At 29.0% G+C, this 14,517-nt stretch overlaps 3 protein-coding genes and 1 non-coding gene across 4 annotated transcripts in view; 1 reads left to right on the plus strand and 3 right to left on the minus strand.

Annotated features, from left to right (window-relative positions):
* LOC107476262 (uncharacterized) overlaps positions 1–210 on the minus strand; it is a gene marked incomplete in the record, with an annotated part of 1,892 nt that extends 1,682 nt beyond the window's left edge. Inside the window, 1 exon segment of the mRNA XM_052256873.1 lies at positions 1–210. Coding sequence (XP_052112833.1) covers positions 1–136 — 136 coding nt within the window.
* An 809-nt stretch (positions 211–1,019) lies between these two features.
* Positions 1,020–2,021, minus strand: LOC107476344 (zinc finger protein ZAT5). The gene has a single exon (XM_016096144.3). The coding sequence runs from the start codon at positions 1,917–1,919 to the stop codon at positions 1,035–1,037; it is 885 nt and encodes a 294-aa protein (XP_015951630.1). The 5' UTR covers positions 1,920–2,021; the 3' UTR covers positions 1,020–1,034.
* Positions 2,022–4,371: 2,350 nt separating this feature from the next.
* On the plus strand, positions 4,372–4,443 carry TRNAH-GUG (transfer RNA histidin (anticodon GUG)). The gene has a single exon. It is a non-coding gene; the product is annotated as a tRNA-His (tRNA).
* Positions 4,444–6,776: 2,333 nt separating this feature from the next.
* Positions 6,777–9,033, minus strand: LOC107476266 (alpha carbonic anhydrase 7). Its single transcript, XM_016096055.3, has 7 exons — positions 8,822–9,033; positions 8,500–8,717; positions 8,083–8,189; positions 7,549–7,663; positions 7,246–7,410; positions 7,093–7,146; positions 6,777–6,959 (listed from the first exon to the last, which is right to left on the minus strand). The coding sequence occupies exons 1-7, from the start codon at positions 8,931–8,933 to the stop codon at positions 6,879–6,881; spliced, it is 852 nt and encodes a 283-aa protein (XP_015951541.1). The 5' UTR covers positions 8,934–9,033; the 3' UTR covers positions 6,777–6,878.
* Positions 9,034–14,517: the final 5,484 nt, after the last annotated feature.

The following is a 14,517-nucleotide window of genomic DNA, read 5'->3' on the forward strand; positions in this document are numbered from 1 at the left end:
CGAGCTGGGCGGCGGCGGAGAGGTCACGGAGGTGAGGAGGAGTGTCGGATTCATGTTCGATGAGTCCTTCTTCTTCGAAAAGGTTGTTATCTTCGTCATCTTCGTTTATGCCGTTGCGCCTCCCCGGAACCGCCATTGATTCCTTTCTCTCTTCTTATTCCTCCTCCTCTTTCTTCTTCTTCTTCTTCTTCCTGTCCCTTTTTGGCGGCGCCTCTATTTTCTAACAGTGAGATTTTTGTTTTGGAAATGCTAACCGATATTGGGCCTTTAAACGGCCCATTGGGCCCATCAAACTTCCTATCTTCTTCTAGTATAATATACTGTCTGAGGTTTAAATTTAATTTATACTTGCAGCATCTATTAATCAGTAATAAATTTTTAAATAAAATTTAAATTTATAATAAATTAATTACTGATTTATTAAATTAAAAATATTATAAAAAATAAAAAATATTTTTTTAATTATTTATAATATCTTTTAATCTAATAGGCCGAAAAAATATATTTTCTTTTATTACTTGCAAATACTTTTACTAAAAAAAAATTGCCTTAATTAGTGATCTCGAATAATGAGTTAGAGTTATAAAAAAAACGAAAAACCTCAATAAATTCCTACCATTTCAGTTAGTTTAGATCGAGTTAATTAGACTTCTAATAATATTCTTTGTGTTAAACACAAAAGTGAAATTATATCTAGTAGAATAATATTTTTGTGATTTCATATGAAGTAGAATATTACTCTTACTATATATAAGAACATCCCTATTATTGGTGAAAGCTATTACCATGATTAGATTGACAATTAGATGTCAACGAAAAATGTTGGGGATATCCAAAAAGGTAAATATTTAGAGAGAAAAAGTAACTACACAAAGTGGTGAATAATGAATCTTAAATACTAACAATAAAGAGCATGTCAACAAAGAAAACTTAAAATCTAAGCCATTTATTATAAGCTACTAACACTGAATAAAAGGATTCAATTTGAATGAATGAAAAAAGAATAATAGATAAAAAATAATTGACTAATAAATTCAGTAATGACAATCCACCAAAGAAGGTGCAGAAGAAGAGAAGACAATAACTTTCTCCCTTATTTGAAATGGGAACTTAGATGATTCTCTTTGATCATGATCTTCCGGTGATGCTGGAAGATTCAAATCCAGCTTCAAAAAATGATTCCTTGGTTTCTTGTTTTTGTCACCTTCATCAAAATTTCTATGCCTTCTCATATGACCCCCTAATGCTTGGCCGGATGAGAATCCAGCACCACAAATAGAACATTCATGTAGCTTGCATTTTCTACTATTATTAGCACTATTATTATTAGTACTAATTCTTTTTGTTATTATTGTGGTATTTGATGATGATACTTGCAACGAGAGCATGGTGCTTGTTGTTTTTGTTGTTGTTGTTGTTGTGTTGAGGTCCTCTAATTCATGATCATGGTCATAAGCATTATTATTATTACTCTTTGATTTGTTGTTTGGTAATAATAATTTCTTGTGGCTAGCTCTATGTCCACCAAGTGCTTGAGATGAAGGGAATGATTTGTTACACGTCTTGCATTGGTAGATATTCTTTTTCTCATGATGATCATCATGATGTGATGATGGTGCTGATGATGATGATGATGCTTTATTATGATGATGATGATGATGATGGTGTCCTTGTGCCAATAGAATGAGACAATAAGCCATGTTTTCATCATCTAATGTTGTACTAGTAGTTGCACTATTACTAGTAGTTGGTGGTGGCATCATCATCATGTTGTTGTTGTTTCTTTTGAGGATGATTGGTGCAAATTCAAGTGGTGGTGGTGGTGATGGCGAAGGCGAATAAGGCGGCCGCGGCCGCTTGCTTCGTTTGCCTTTAACAAGAAGTTGATGTTGTTGTTCCTCTAATTGAACCTCCTCCATCTTGTTGATGTGTGAAACTTGTTGTATAGTGAGTGATCACACAAATATTAATTATATTTGAAGAAGAATAAGAAGAAGAATAGGAGAAAGAGGGTGTTGGTGTTGTTGAATATGGAAGAGAGAGTGGGATGTTAATAAATATATGGAAGCTAAGGGTTTCAAGTTTGAAGTAGTGGATGCAAATTGCATGAGAATAAAGAATAAACCCTGGTTTTAGCTTTGCCAAACTTGCTTTTCCAACCTTGCAAGTTATATATATAGAAAATAGTGTGTCTTATACAGTTGTGTTAATAATTGTATGTGTAGTGTGTATAAGGGAATAGAAACCTAGCTTGCACTATTTTTATAGGGTAAATTTAGTTACATACATCACATGGCTGCGTTTGTTTACGAGAACAGGATAGGATAAGACATTAATAAATAGAGATACAAAATTTTGTGTTCTTGTATTTTGTTTGGTGATAAACTAGAACAAATTATGAAAATCTAATTTATTCTCATTTTTTTCATTCTAAAAATTTGAGATGAAAAATATAATAATAAAAAAATATAATTATAAAAAATTAACAAAAATAATAAAAAAATGAAAAATAAGTTGTGTCTCTTGTTAGTGTTTCCGTGTCCTTCCTATTATGATGGACACAAAATACACTAATTCAATATTTCTGGACACACTGTTTCTGTTCATATCTCCTCTGTCAAATATGATTTTGTGTCTTTGTGTCCATATCTCAGTGTCCTATCTCTGTAAACAAACGCAACATATATACACTTGAATTTAATTGGTAGGTGTCCAAAAAGAAAAGGATTATTAAATTTGATGAGTATGTGTGAGAATTTTGTTAAGTAAAATTATACTGAGATTCGGTTGGTTTTTGAAGCAAACTTGTTACTTTTCCTCTAAGGTACTATCTACTATTTTGAAGAGTTGGTTTTGCAAGCCTGGAACCACGGAATATTCAACTTCCTAATAAAATTAAACCTTTTTTTTTAATGTTCATTTACTAATTTTTATCTAGTTTAATTTGGTTTTGCTTTTCTTGCTGGTTTTATTTTTCATCACTAAATTTTAACTAACTTGGCTTGTGGTACCAAGCTAGCTAGCTAGCTAGCTATTAGTTAGTACAGCTTAATTTGATTAATTTTGGACCCAATCCAATTAACAATTAACAAAGTCCAAGTGTGGAAACTATGGGTTGGACATGATCCTTATGACTTGTGACATGAGATTATGTTGTATTATTAATTATAGTTATAGTAGCTATGTTAATTAAATATTATAAATAGAGTGCTAGTGGTTATGTTCATATAGTTCACACACTTGCTATAATGAGGGAATTCATGTGAAGTTGACCCAACTACTTATATATTTTGCAAATTATATTCACATTTTAATTTTAATTGGACAAAACTCCAACAATTGCGCCGCATATACATCACCAATTGATTTGATTCATGATTCATATATCATATAGTCTTATTATTGTTCCCAATCATTTGGTGTTGGTAAAAAGCACATTTTATGTGCTGAAAATTTGATTAATATAAGTCTTTACTATTATCTATTACATTTTTTTCTTCTTATGAAATCAAATTACCCATATTCATATGGAAAAAGTTTTTTTTAATGAAAAAAGTTGTAAAATAATAAATAAAAAATTAATTATCATTCATTTTTATAACTTTATTATTATAGGTAAATTTTACTATTTTAATTCAAAATAACATTTTTGGGTATCTAGTAGCTCAAAGATGATTTGAAACTTTTTTTTTTTTTACTAATTTTAATTTTTCATTTTAGAGTAACTTGACCCATTAGTATAAATAAATATACATAATAAGTTAAGTAGCAAACCGTGTTGAAGTTGTGGCAAAGCTATAAGCCTAATAACAATGGAATAACCAGCCATATTATTAAAAGAAATAATTTGTTAAAACAAGGAACCAACAATAATAATAATTAATTCAAGAAAATACAATAAAAAAAAAGCTGGGGAATATGGGTATGTATCTATATATTGATGCATCATGCATGGGTTTTAGGGTTCCATAGTGGCATAATATAATATATAGAATATAGTAATATAGAGTACATAGAGCATGCAAATAAAAAAGATCATTGGATAGAAAATGAGAGATTCTTAGCGTAAGGAATTTATTAAGTTATATGAATGGAGAGGTTGTGAGGGGCGCGTATTAGTGTCTCAAAGAAAAGTATCAACCTCTTCACTGCTAGCTTTAATTTTTTTTCTTCTTTTTTTGTTGTTGAATATATAATTTAGACACTTGAAAAATTATGTGCAAATAAATATTTGGTAGTTTTAATTCCATTATTAACAGTAAATATGATTAGGAAGTCATGTCAATTATTGGTTAGATTCAAAAGAAGGGTGATGAAGAGTTATATATTTAGATACATGAGAACAATAGTTTGCAAAGAATTAACAACGTTGTGGCTGTAGTTTAGTGGTAAGAATTCCACGTTGTGGCCGTGGAGACCTGGGCTCGAATCCCAGCAGCCACATTTTCATTTTGTAATAGAGTCTAGTAACTATTTAAATTATTATATTTATAATTATATTTATAACATGTTTAATTTATTATACATTTATATATTATTCATGTATTATTATTATTTAATAAATATTTTATATTTAAAATGTTATTTATTATTTATTTTAATTAACCTATAATTTTATTTTTATGTTATGTTATCGTTGGTTTTTGAAGATATTATTAAGACTTGTTATGTCATTGTTAATTATTTAAAATTTGATATTGAGACTTGTTATATGTATTTAATTTTTTTAATTTACAAAACCGCAAATCCAATCCAATCCAAATTGCTTGAAATTGGATCGGATCGGATCGGATTTTTTTAAAAACATCATCCAATCCAAACCGCACCGCAAGTAAAATTAGTATTCGGATCGGATGAGTTTTTTACTCAAAATCGATCCAAACCGCACCGCAAACACCCCTACTAGTAACTATACTCACCCAAAAAAAAAAGAATTTAGCAAGAGAAAGTCTTCATAAACACAGTATTTTTAAGATGATTTTGCCTTCTAAAAAAATCCTTTCTTTTTTCACTAACCCTCAATTTCCAACCTTACAAAATATTATAAAATCATCCTTTTGTCAATAAATAATAATTTTAAGACGATTTTGCCTTCTAAAAAAATCCTTTCCTCCCCCACTAATCCTCAACTCCCATTCTGACTTCATCATCATAACCAAGCTTCTTTCTCTCTCTCTTTCTTTCAGTATCCTTCTCTTCCTCATCACTAACTCCTAACTCCTAATTCCCTTCATCATTATAACCGAATCTCTTTCTCTCTCTCTTTATCCCAAACTCTTACTCTCCCTCACCACTAACCCTATTCATCTTCTTATCATCACCATCACCATCACCATTATCATAGAAACAAAGATTGAATCATACACAAATTAAAGAATCACAAAATGAAGAGACTTCATCTAATAGAAGCTTTTTCAAAAGCTTGAACCATAGGCGATCATTGCTACTGTCGGAGGAGCCGCAACAGATGGTGGCGGCATTGCGAACGACGCGGTAGAGGAGGGAGACGTCGATGAGTTGTTACCGATCCAGTCTTCATTCTGCCTAAAAATGCGGTAGCTGTCGAAAACAGTTCCACGGTGGAATTAATTGGAAGCGTTTTTTGAAAATAATGTTACGAGATTAAGAAATGAGGGATCGACTCTGGAAGGGGGCTGTTACGAACAGAAAGGGGATGCCAATAGAGGAAAAAACGAAAAGATTTTGACTAAGGCATGGTACTGTTTGTGGATTTCAATTTGTTATTCATTCTTTTATTTTTTTAATTTTTTTTATTCTGTATATTTTTCTTTGATTTACTTTCTTTTTGTCTGTGTTGTTATTGTTGATTTTGGACAGAGTTAAGGTTAGACTTGTGATGACTTTATTGCAGTAAAAAAAGAAATGGTTAAGGCAGTGGTGTGATGGAGGTGGGATGAGTGTTGATGGTGGAAAGTAAATGGCAGAGACAAAAAATGAAAGGAGAAGACACTATGGCTCTCTTTCTCTCTTCTTCGTTCTTCCTTTTTTTCATTTTTTTTTTAATTTTTGAAGAACATATGCATGAGTTCTTTCTTTTTAATTTTTTTTAATTTATGTTGTTGCTGGATTGTTAATTTATTTCATGGTTAGATTTATGTGTAACGATGGTGATTATGATGAGACAGATTTATTTTGTTGTTATGGTGGTTCATGGTGATGATGATGAGGCAGTGGTGAAAGTGGAGAGAATTCTTTATTTTTGTTCAAGGATAAAATTATCTAAAAAATATTGTTTATGAATAAAAGGATGATTTTATAACGTTTTGTAACGTTGAGGATGATTTTAATAACAAAAAAAGGATGGGGACGATTTTGATTTTCATCCTCCCAGACCTTAAAGACGAAAAAAGTATTTAACCCTTATTTTAATTGGAGAAGCCATGGCGTTATTGGAGGTGGGTGACAGCACTTTTTTTAATCCACTGTGAGCTAGTAAATCAGTCAATTAAACACATTGTTAAGATTTTTTATTATTTTTTAGTGGACTTCTTTTAGCAAATATGTCAAATTTGATGTAAATAAATTATGTTTTATATTAAGTGAATTTTAGTTTTTCAATTATTATATTTTAGAGTATATCAATAAGATTTAGGATTTTAATAAATTTAAAATTTAAAATTTTGGATTTAAATTTCAAATGTGTCGTATTTCTTATTTTTTTTTTCGAAACGTATTAGTATTCATAATTCATCAAATAACATCTTTTTGCAATATCTTGTTATGTATTATATATTAATAATAAAATAGGAAAAAAATTCTACAAGTAATGTATTGAATGATTAATCCCTTGAATACAACAGTAATTATATATATGCCAACATGAACAATAGTTTATACAAATCAATTACGTAGTGAATCTATTCCTTGCGTTTTGGGTTATAAAATTGGATTCCTCTTCCATTCAGTGGCTGTGTAGGTCTGGCATTCTTCTCTGCATGCTGCCATAAAAAGAGCATATAAAAAAATATTATAATCATAAAAAAATATAAAGTAATACACTTAATTAAACTATTTTATTTATTTATTTATTTATTGGTTGGGTTGCATTAATAGTGCAATAAGAATACTTACATCATGGACTGCCTCTCTTAGTAAATTGATTTGCTCCCTAGACACAGTTCCTACCTAATAATCATGGAAATAAATAAGTGTTCAAATTAATCACATGATAAAGAATCATATAATAATGTCAATCATAGGGTTTTGATGAATAATTAATGGTACCTTTTTGTTAATGGTCCAAATGACACCTTCAGTACAAGGAGGAACAGTGAGGGAACCCATGTATCTGTAATATTTCTTGCCACCAAATTTGATATCTGAAGGATCAAACACTCCTATGTTCTTTTCTTCTTCTTTATCCACTAAGGATTTTATGTAATTTGACAACTACAAATAATAGTTTCAACCACATTTAATTAATCAAAATCAATTTCAATTTTTTATTTAATAAAATATAGACAAGATTCACAAGAAAAGTTTTTTTTTTTTTTCTGGATCAAGAGCAATTATTTTGTGTTGACTTACCTTAGAAAGTATAGGGTTGGGCCTTCCAATCTTGAACAGAAGCCCAACAACAGCAACCTTGGTCTTTCCATTTGACTCTGGGCTTTCATGAACCATGTGAAGCTCCATGTCATACCTAAAATTTCCATGACCAAAAAAAAAAAAAATCTAATATGTTAATTAAAGAAAAAAAAAGAATAGTTTCTTTTTAATATTTTTTGACAAAAAATATTTAGACAAAATAAGAGTGAATACCCACCGGTCCTGATAATTATTTCGAAAGGATTACGAGATTTTTGACAAAAAAAATATCCAGCCTGGTCTCTAATCTTTTTTTTGGAATTAATTAGTCCTTGTGCCAATAAAAAATAACATTAATTTTTTTTATACAGGATCTAATCAGTCTCATAAAAGTAAAGCTCAAAAATTATGTTGGATATTTTTTTGTCAATGACTTCATTGTTTTTCGAGATAATTGTCAAAAGCCGTTTAAAATTTTTTCTCAACAAAATAATATATAAGTAAATAAAGATTTTTCGAGAAGAAATATTGAACCTTCTGCCATTGATGGTGTGTTCTGAAGGTGAGTGCCAATGACATTGTTTTAGAAATAATTGAGTGCCATTGATGTCTATTGACCCTGCATCTCCAATCCATCTCAGCTGCACCATAAACAAACATTTTAGATCTTAATCAAGCTTATTATTAGCTGTGTCCAACTGTTTATATTATCAATAACCATCATATTCAATTACTAATAATTAATATATCTTAATATTAGATATTTTTTCTGTTTTTACAATATCTCCAAATCTTACAGATTGAAGACTAATCTGTCATCGATTTGAACTCTATTTAAAAGTCTGACCAATAGATTGTTATATATACACGATGAAATTCGATCATTCGACACTTAGTTAAACAAACAAATAAAAACAAAGAAGATTAAGATGAGTAATGATGATTAATTACCGAAATATCATGTCCTCTATTAACAAGAGTGGCATTGTGAGGTTTATAATTCTTCCTTAGAACTCCCAAGTTTGGAACCACAGTCACCCTTTTATTTGACAAATCAATGGGAGATTGCATTTCTCCATTCTTGCATGCTTCCCATTCTTTATTCAATTCACCCCAATGTGAAGGACCCTTCTCACTCCCTTTTATGTAATCAAACTCTCTCTCATTCTCTACACAAACAAACACACATCATTAATTAATTAAAAATACAACAACATCACTCAAATTATTTAGAAAAAACAAGTAATTTGGAGTTGATTGATATTGTGCTTACCAACTTCCTCCGCTGAAGTCCGAATTTTTGTTGAATGGATGAGAAAGACGGTTACTAGTATTAGCAAAATTCGTTGGGAAATTTTGATCCGGCTTTGGTGCTTCATCATCATGTTGATGAAGATTATTGGGACTAGCTAGAGAAAAAGAAAACTATGAATAAATTAATTAATTAATTAAAAGTAGATGATGGATTGATGAAAGAGGGTGATGTTGGTCAAGGGAAACTAGGAAGGTTCCTAGTTCCTAGATTGTTGAAATTTTGTTACACCAATTGGTGTGAATCCTAGATTTTCTAAGCTTCTATGGTGTTTTACTGTTTTTTTCTAACCCTAAACCAACAAAATGATCAAAAAAATGACAACATTAAACTGAAAAGGGAAGGACATACAGGCTGTCTTGAAAATCTAAAAAGAAAGGGTGGAGGGTTAGGTAGAGCAAATAAAATGGAAAATTGGGTACATTAAGATTAATTAATTTTGAGTTATAGCTTTTTCACACACACACAAAACGCGGGACATTAATTAATTATTAGTTTTTATCTTCTGGTTTTAAAATAACTGTTACTTTTTTTCCGTTCATTAAAAAATTAATGTATCTAGTGAATTTTATTTTGAAACGGAAAAAGTAGTATTTTTAACCATAGAAAAATTTTATTATGAAATTTGTTATGGACCCGAATTCCGATCTCATTGGCCCAATGATAATTCGACCACCAAGCGTGAATTATTCATCTCAAGCCCAAAATTCCAGCACCTCTAAATCGACACATCACTACCTCTATCTTTGATATTTATTTTGATTTAATCGTTGAAATGTTTTACAGGTCACTTTTTACCTTTTATCTAATTGGACCAAAAACTACAAAAATCTCCAATTCAAAAAATAGTAAATTCTAATATTTTAGGTAACTCACAAACAAAATTTGCATTTTTTTTAATAAATGTCCTTTTCGATTTTTAATCATTTGTCCGATAAATTTTGTATCCTCTAACAAATATAAATATCTAAATTGGTCTCTATTTATTTTGATATATGTACGTTTGAGTTTCTGCAATTAATTTCGAACAGGTCACTTGCTGATGTGTCAGTAATTGGTCCCTACAATAATAAAAAAGATGATCAAACAAGTGACTGACATATCAGTAAATGATCTGCTCGAAACTAGTTACAAAGACTGAAACGTACAGATATCAAAGTAAATAAAAATCAATTTGAATATTTATATTTATTAGAGAGTACAAAATCTATCGAATAAATAATTAGAGACCAAAAAGACTATTTACTCACATTTTTTATATAACAAAAATATCTAGATACATCTCATCACCTACTTCTTTGTTTCATTATGTCCTTTAAAATAAATAATAAATATAAAGTTCAACCATACCATTTATCAATAACATTTTGAAGACATATGGCAATAGGCAACATATTATTATTCATTTATTTAATTTGGTCTTATTTCCTATTGCTTTCTATCTTAACAAACCATATTCCATTCTCATTATCATAAGAGAAAAAAACTTCGATTCTAATTTTAATTTTAATTTTTCCATTATCAAAAGAAAAAAAAAAAGAATGTTTAGGCTAAAGTTTGAATTGGTCTAAATTTGTGACCATGGTGAAGCTGTGTTGCAAACAAGTTTGTTTGTAAAGAAAGTCTTACAAAATATTATAAGGGTAGGTTGGAACCCCCACACGCCTTTTATTTCTAGACAAAACTACAAAACGTTACTCATCAGGTAACTATTTTCCTTTAATTAGAGCTTTTCTTATAATAGAGAAACAATTTTTTTTTTCGGTTTTAAGGATCTGGATACTCTATTGGATCAAAAGTCAACAAATGAACTAATCGAGTTTTCGAGAAAAATAAAAAAATTAAGGACGTAAGGTATCATTATTTTTTGGTCAATGACATCAAGAGGTATTTTATTTTGCCCGCGATGTAACTTGTTGTTTTGGGTTGTTAAATTTATATGTTGATAGATAATTAAATATATATATTTATATGATTATATGAATTATTGTACTAATGAGTACTTTAAAATTGTGTTTAGATTCTGACTTTCAAGATTAAAATAATAAACAAATATTATGAAGATGATAAAACGTTAATTAATAATATATATATAATAACTTATATGTTTAAGTAGATATTTTATTTATTTATTTATTTATTTATTTTTATTGAGGAAGACTCGAATCTGTAACCTCTTAGGTGAGAATGGAAGATTATACCATTTGAGTTATAATTCTTTTACGGTCTGGTCCACGTATAACATGGGCTGACCCGACCCACGAAACACCCGACCTGAATGGTCAGGTGCGAGACGATCAAATACCGACCCAGACACGCGTCCTTTCCATTACAGCTGTGAAAAGAAGCTTCGAGGAAGGTGGGCTCTGCCTTTGGGGGGCTCACCTCTGACATGGTATATATGAGGAGGGTCCTACCCTCCCCCAAGGTACGTCACATACCATTCACCCTTTTTCGTCTGCACACTTCATTGACTAGAGCGTCGGAGTGTCTTTACTGGTGACCCCCTCATTCCACAACAAGAGCTCGGAACATCAGCTAGTCCATCTCTTTCCAAGCGACCCGGAACTAGGTGATACCCCATCTCCTCAAAGTATCAACCCGAATCGTCCAGTATCCGACCAACCGAACAATCTCATTGGCATATATAATTAGATATTGACCAAATATGTTTATGAAATTTTATTTATTCATTTTTCTAAAAGAAAGTCTAGGGGCCAGCACTTTTATTAAAATCTGATCAGCATTTAACCAGCAAAAGAAAAGTGAGTAATTCCACATCATTAGATGAAATCTCACACCATTAAAAACATAAATGATAACTAATTGATGGATACAAATCACAAAACTTGCTAGCCCCTAGCACTCCTCTAGTTAACGTTGAATTGAACATGTTATGTGTCATGTGCTATCAGTTAATATTTTACATCATCAATCATTGTCGAAAATTGTGAGTAGAGTAACTGAAAAACATATATGATTAATTCATAATTTTTAAAGAACCAATTTCATTGAAAAACCTTTAGAGATGCCATCAACTAGCCATCATTAGTATTTTGGGTGATATTAGATAGCCAAAAATTAATTACAATATAGAAATATCACATAAAAATTCATATTCTTCTAATAAGCAAGTGATTTACACCTTCTTATCACCTACTATTTTGCTGCATGTTTGGAGTCATTAATGTTTTTTCCAAAATCAATTTCAGTTTCTTACAAATCAAATCTCTAACATCTCTCAATCACATTATTATCCATTAAAATGCAATAATTATCTGAAAAAAATGTGAAATTTAAATTAAAAAATTTTAACAACTTCTACTATACAACCTATATTTTACATATAGGCTATTACAAAATAAAAAATAAAATATAAAATATAAACAAAAATTAAAAAATAATTTTTTAAAAATAATTATTAACTCGTCATATTAAAATCTATAAATAAGCATACATATGAATATTAAATAAAAATATTAAAATAATTAAAATTATGGTCTATTAGTTTAGTGTACATATGAGATAATTTGAAAAATACAACAAGACGTATAGTTTAAAATTTGATAATATTAATTATAAAAATTTATTAATTATAAACATTATAGGTATGAAATTATGAATATTATGAATACAAATTATGGATGTTATTAACATGAAATTATGGATGTTATGTGTGAATTTATAGATGTTATGAGTAAATTTATCAATTGAATAAATTAATTTAAGAATTTTATATTTTTTTAAAAATTCAATTATGATAAAATTTTAAAATATCTGTGTTAACTTTATATTTACTTATGCAATAACTAAAAAATGATATGTATGGATGCAATATCTAATAAATATAAATTTAATTTTTAGATGTTAATTGTATGTAATTATGGATGTTATGTATATGTACGTATGAATGTTATGTGTATGAACTTAGTCAGTACAATATAATTATAAATGCACATAAAAGCACAAAAAAAAATTAAATCAGTTTATTACCATACCTCATCAAAGCTAGTGTGGTTTTTTATATTCTCGAAAATTGGTTGACTGACAACAACTTCGTCGGCTTAGTCTGTCTATTGTTCAAATTTTTCATCAGCACCTTCTACCATAGGTACTATATTAAGGTCGAATTCAAATGACATACTATTTGCAATGATAAACGTAATTTCTTGTAAAATTCCTTGACTTATACACTATTGTGCCTGCAATGGTATTAGAGTCATGATTTTTGAATGATCATAATTAAATTAATAAAAGGTATATATTACAAAGAATCAAGTGCAAATAAATGCTTGAACAGAAACAAAGAATTAATAATTTTTTCGTATCTTCACTGGTTGATATTAAATGCTTTAAGGGAAACAAAAAATCAAGTATAATTAATTCAATTAATATATATTATCACGTCTATTATTATTATTATTATTATTATTATTATTATTATTATTATTATTATTATTATTTAATGTATTGTTAAATATAAAAATTAAATTATAAACGAGAATATTAAGTATTGATTACAAGAATGTTAATAATAAGGGGTATGATAATAAGTGAAGTTGATAAGAATATAATAAGTGAAATGATAAGAGAGTGGGATAAAAAATAAAACTGTTATTAAGTGATATAAATGAAATAAATTATAGAAAATTTTGGCTAATTATGACTGAAAATTTGTTGTTATCAAACTTTTTTCTAGTATTTTTAATGGTGTGAAATTATTCACTTTTTTTGTTAGTTAAGTGTTGACCAGATTTTAATAAAAATATTAACTCCCTAAAATATTTTTTTTAAAGAATGTCTTATCTTTTAAGAATTAATTTGACTATTAATCCATTAAAATTACATGTTTTAGGAATATTCGAAATCTTTTCCATTTTATTAGCTAAACAAATGAGAAAAAAGTGTATGTGAGGATATTGGTCAAAGTGGTGGAGCCACTGTACTATTACATCGGTGACACCATAGGAAAAAAAGTGTCACATTTCTTGCAGTGGTTGCATGTGCCATTCAGTCTCAAATAAAAGTCATAATTGCTGTTATGGATTGCACCATTTTCATATTGAACCAAGTAAAAAAGCTCTAGAAATTAGGGTAAAGTTTTTATTGTTTCTATGTATTTTTGTTTCCACCATTAATTGTTAGTAAAATAGAGATCATTTATCCCATCTTTGATATTTAACTTTGAGGTTTTTTTTTGGTGACTTAACTTTGTACTTTATGCATTTTAAAAATTACAATGGAATAAAACATACATATACATTTGTTATTTAAAGTTGGGTTTGCGGCTCTATATAACTTCAGGAATCGTGTAAACATGTGGCAAAGTATTTTAATAATTTCTTATGTTTTTAGTTCATATTATTATATCGTGTTTTCAACATTCCTAAATTGTCTCCCAACATTTTACTTATATAGTATTAATAAAGGTCGAGGATGCCAAGCAAAAGCATGCAAGCATGATTACTTTTATTTATTTTATGGCAGATTATATGGTTCTAAGTTCTAACTAATAATTTTCATTTAACGATGCCTTTTGTTACTTTTTCATCTTGTGACGGATTTGCGGGTGTCACAAAAAGAAAAAGTAGATACTTTACTCTATATTATTCTAATATATTACATAGTATGATTTGCTAATATCTATCACAAATTTT

This window comes from Arachis duranensis, chromosome 2 (genome assembly GCF_000817695.3).
Source record: "Arachis duranensis cultivar V14167 chromosome 2, aradu.V14167.gnm2.J7QH, whole genome shotgun sequence".
Lineage (NCBI taxonomy): Eukaryota > Viridiplantae > Streptophyta > Magnoliopsida > Fabales > Fabaceae > Arachis > Arachis duranensis.

Bases quoted from the DNA above. Each gene is read 5' to 3' on its own strand.
- LOC107476344 (XM_016096144.3), bottom strand. From the start codon at position 1,919: ATGGAGGAGGTTCAATTAGAGGAACAACAACATCAACTTCTTGTTAAA.
- LOC107476266 (XM_016096055.3), bottom strand. From the start codon at position 8,933: ATGATGATGAAGCACCAAAGCCGGATCAAAATTTCCCAACGAATTTTG. The intron at 8,718-8,821 runs GTAAGCACAATA...TTGTTTGTGTAG, and splicing joins GACTTCAGCGGAGGAAGTTG to AGAATGAGAGAGAGTTTGAT. The intron at 8,190-8,499 runs GTAATTAATCAT...TTTATGGTGCAG, and splicing joins ATAGAGGACATGATATTTCG to CTGAGATGGATTGGAGATGC.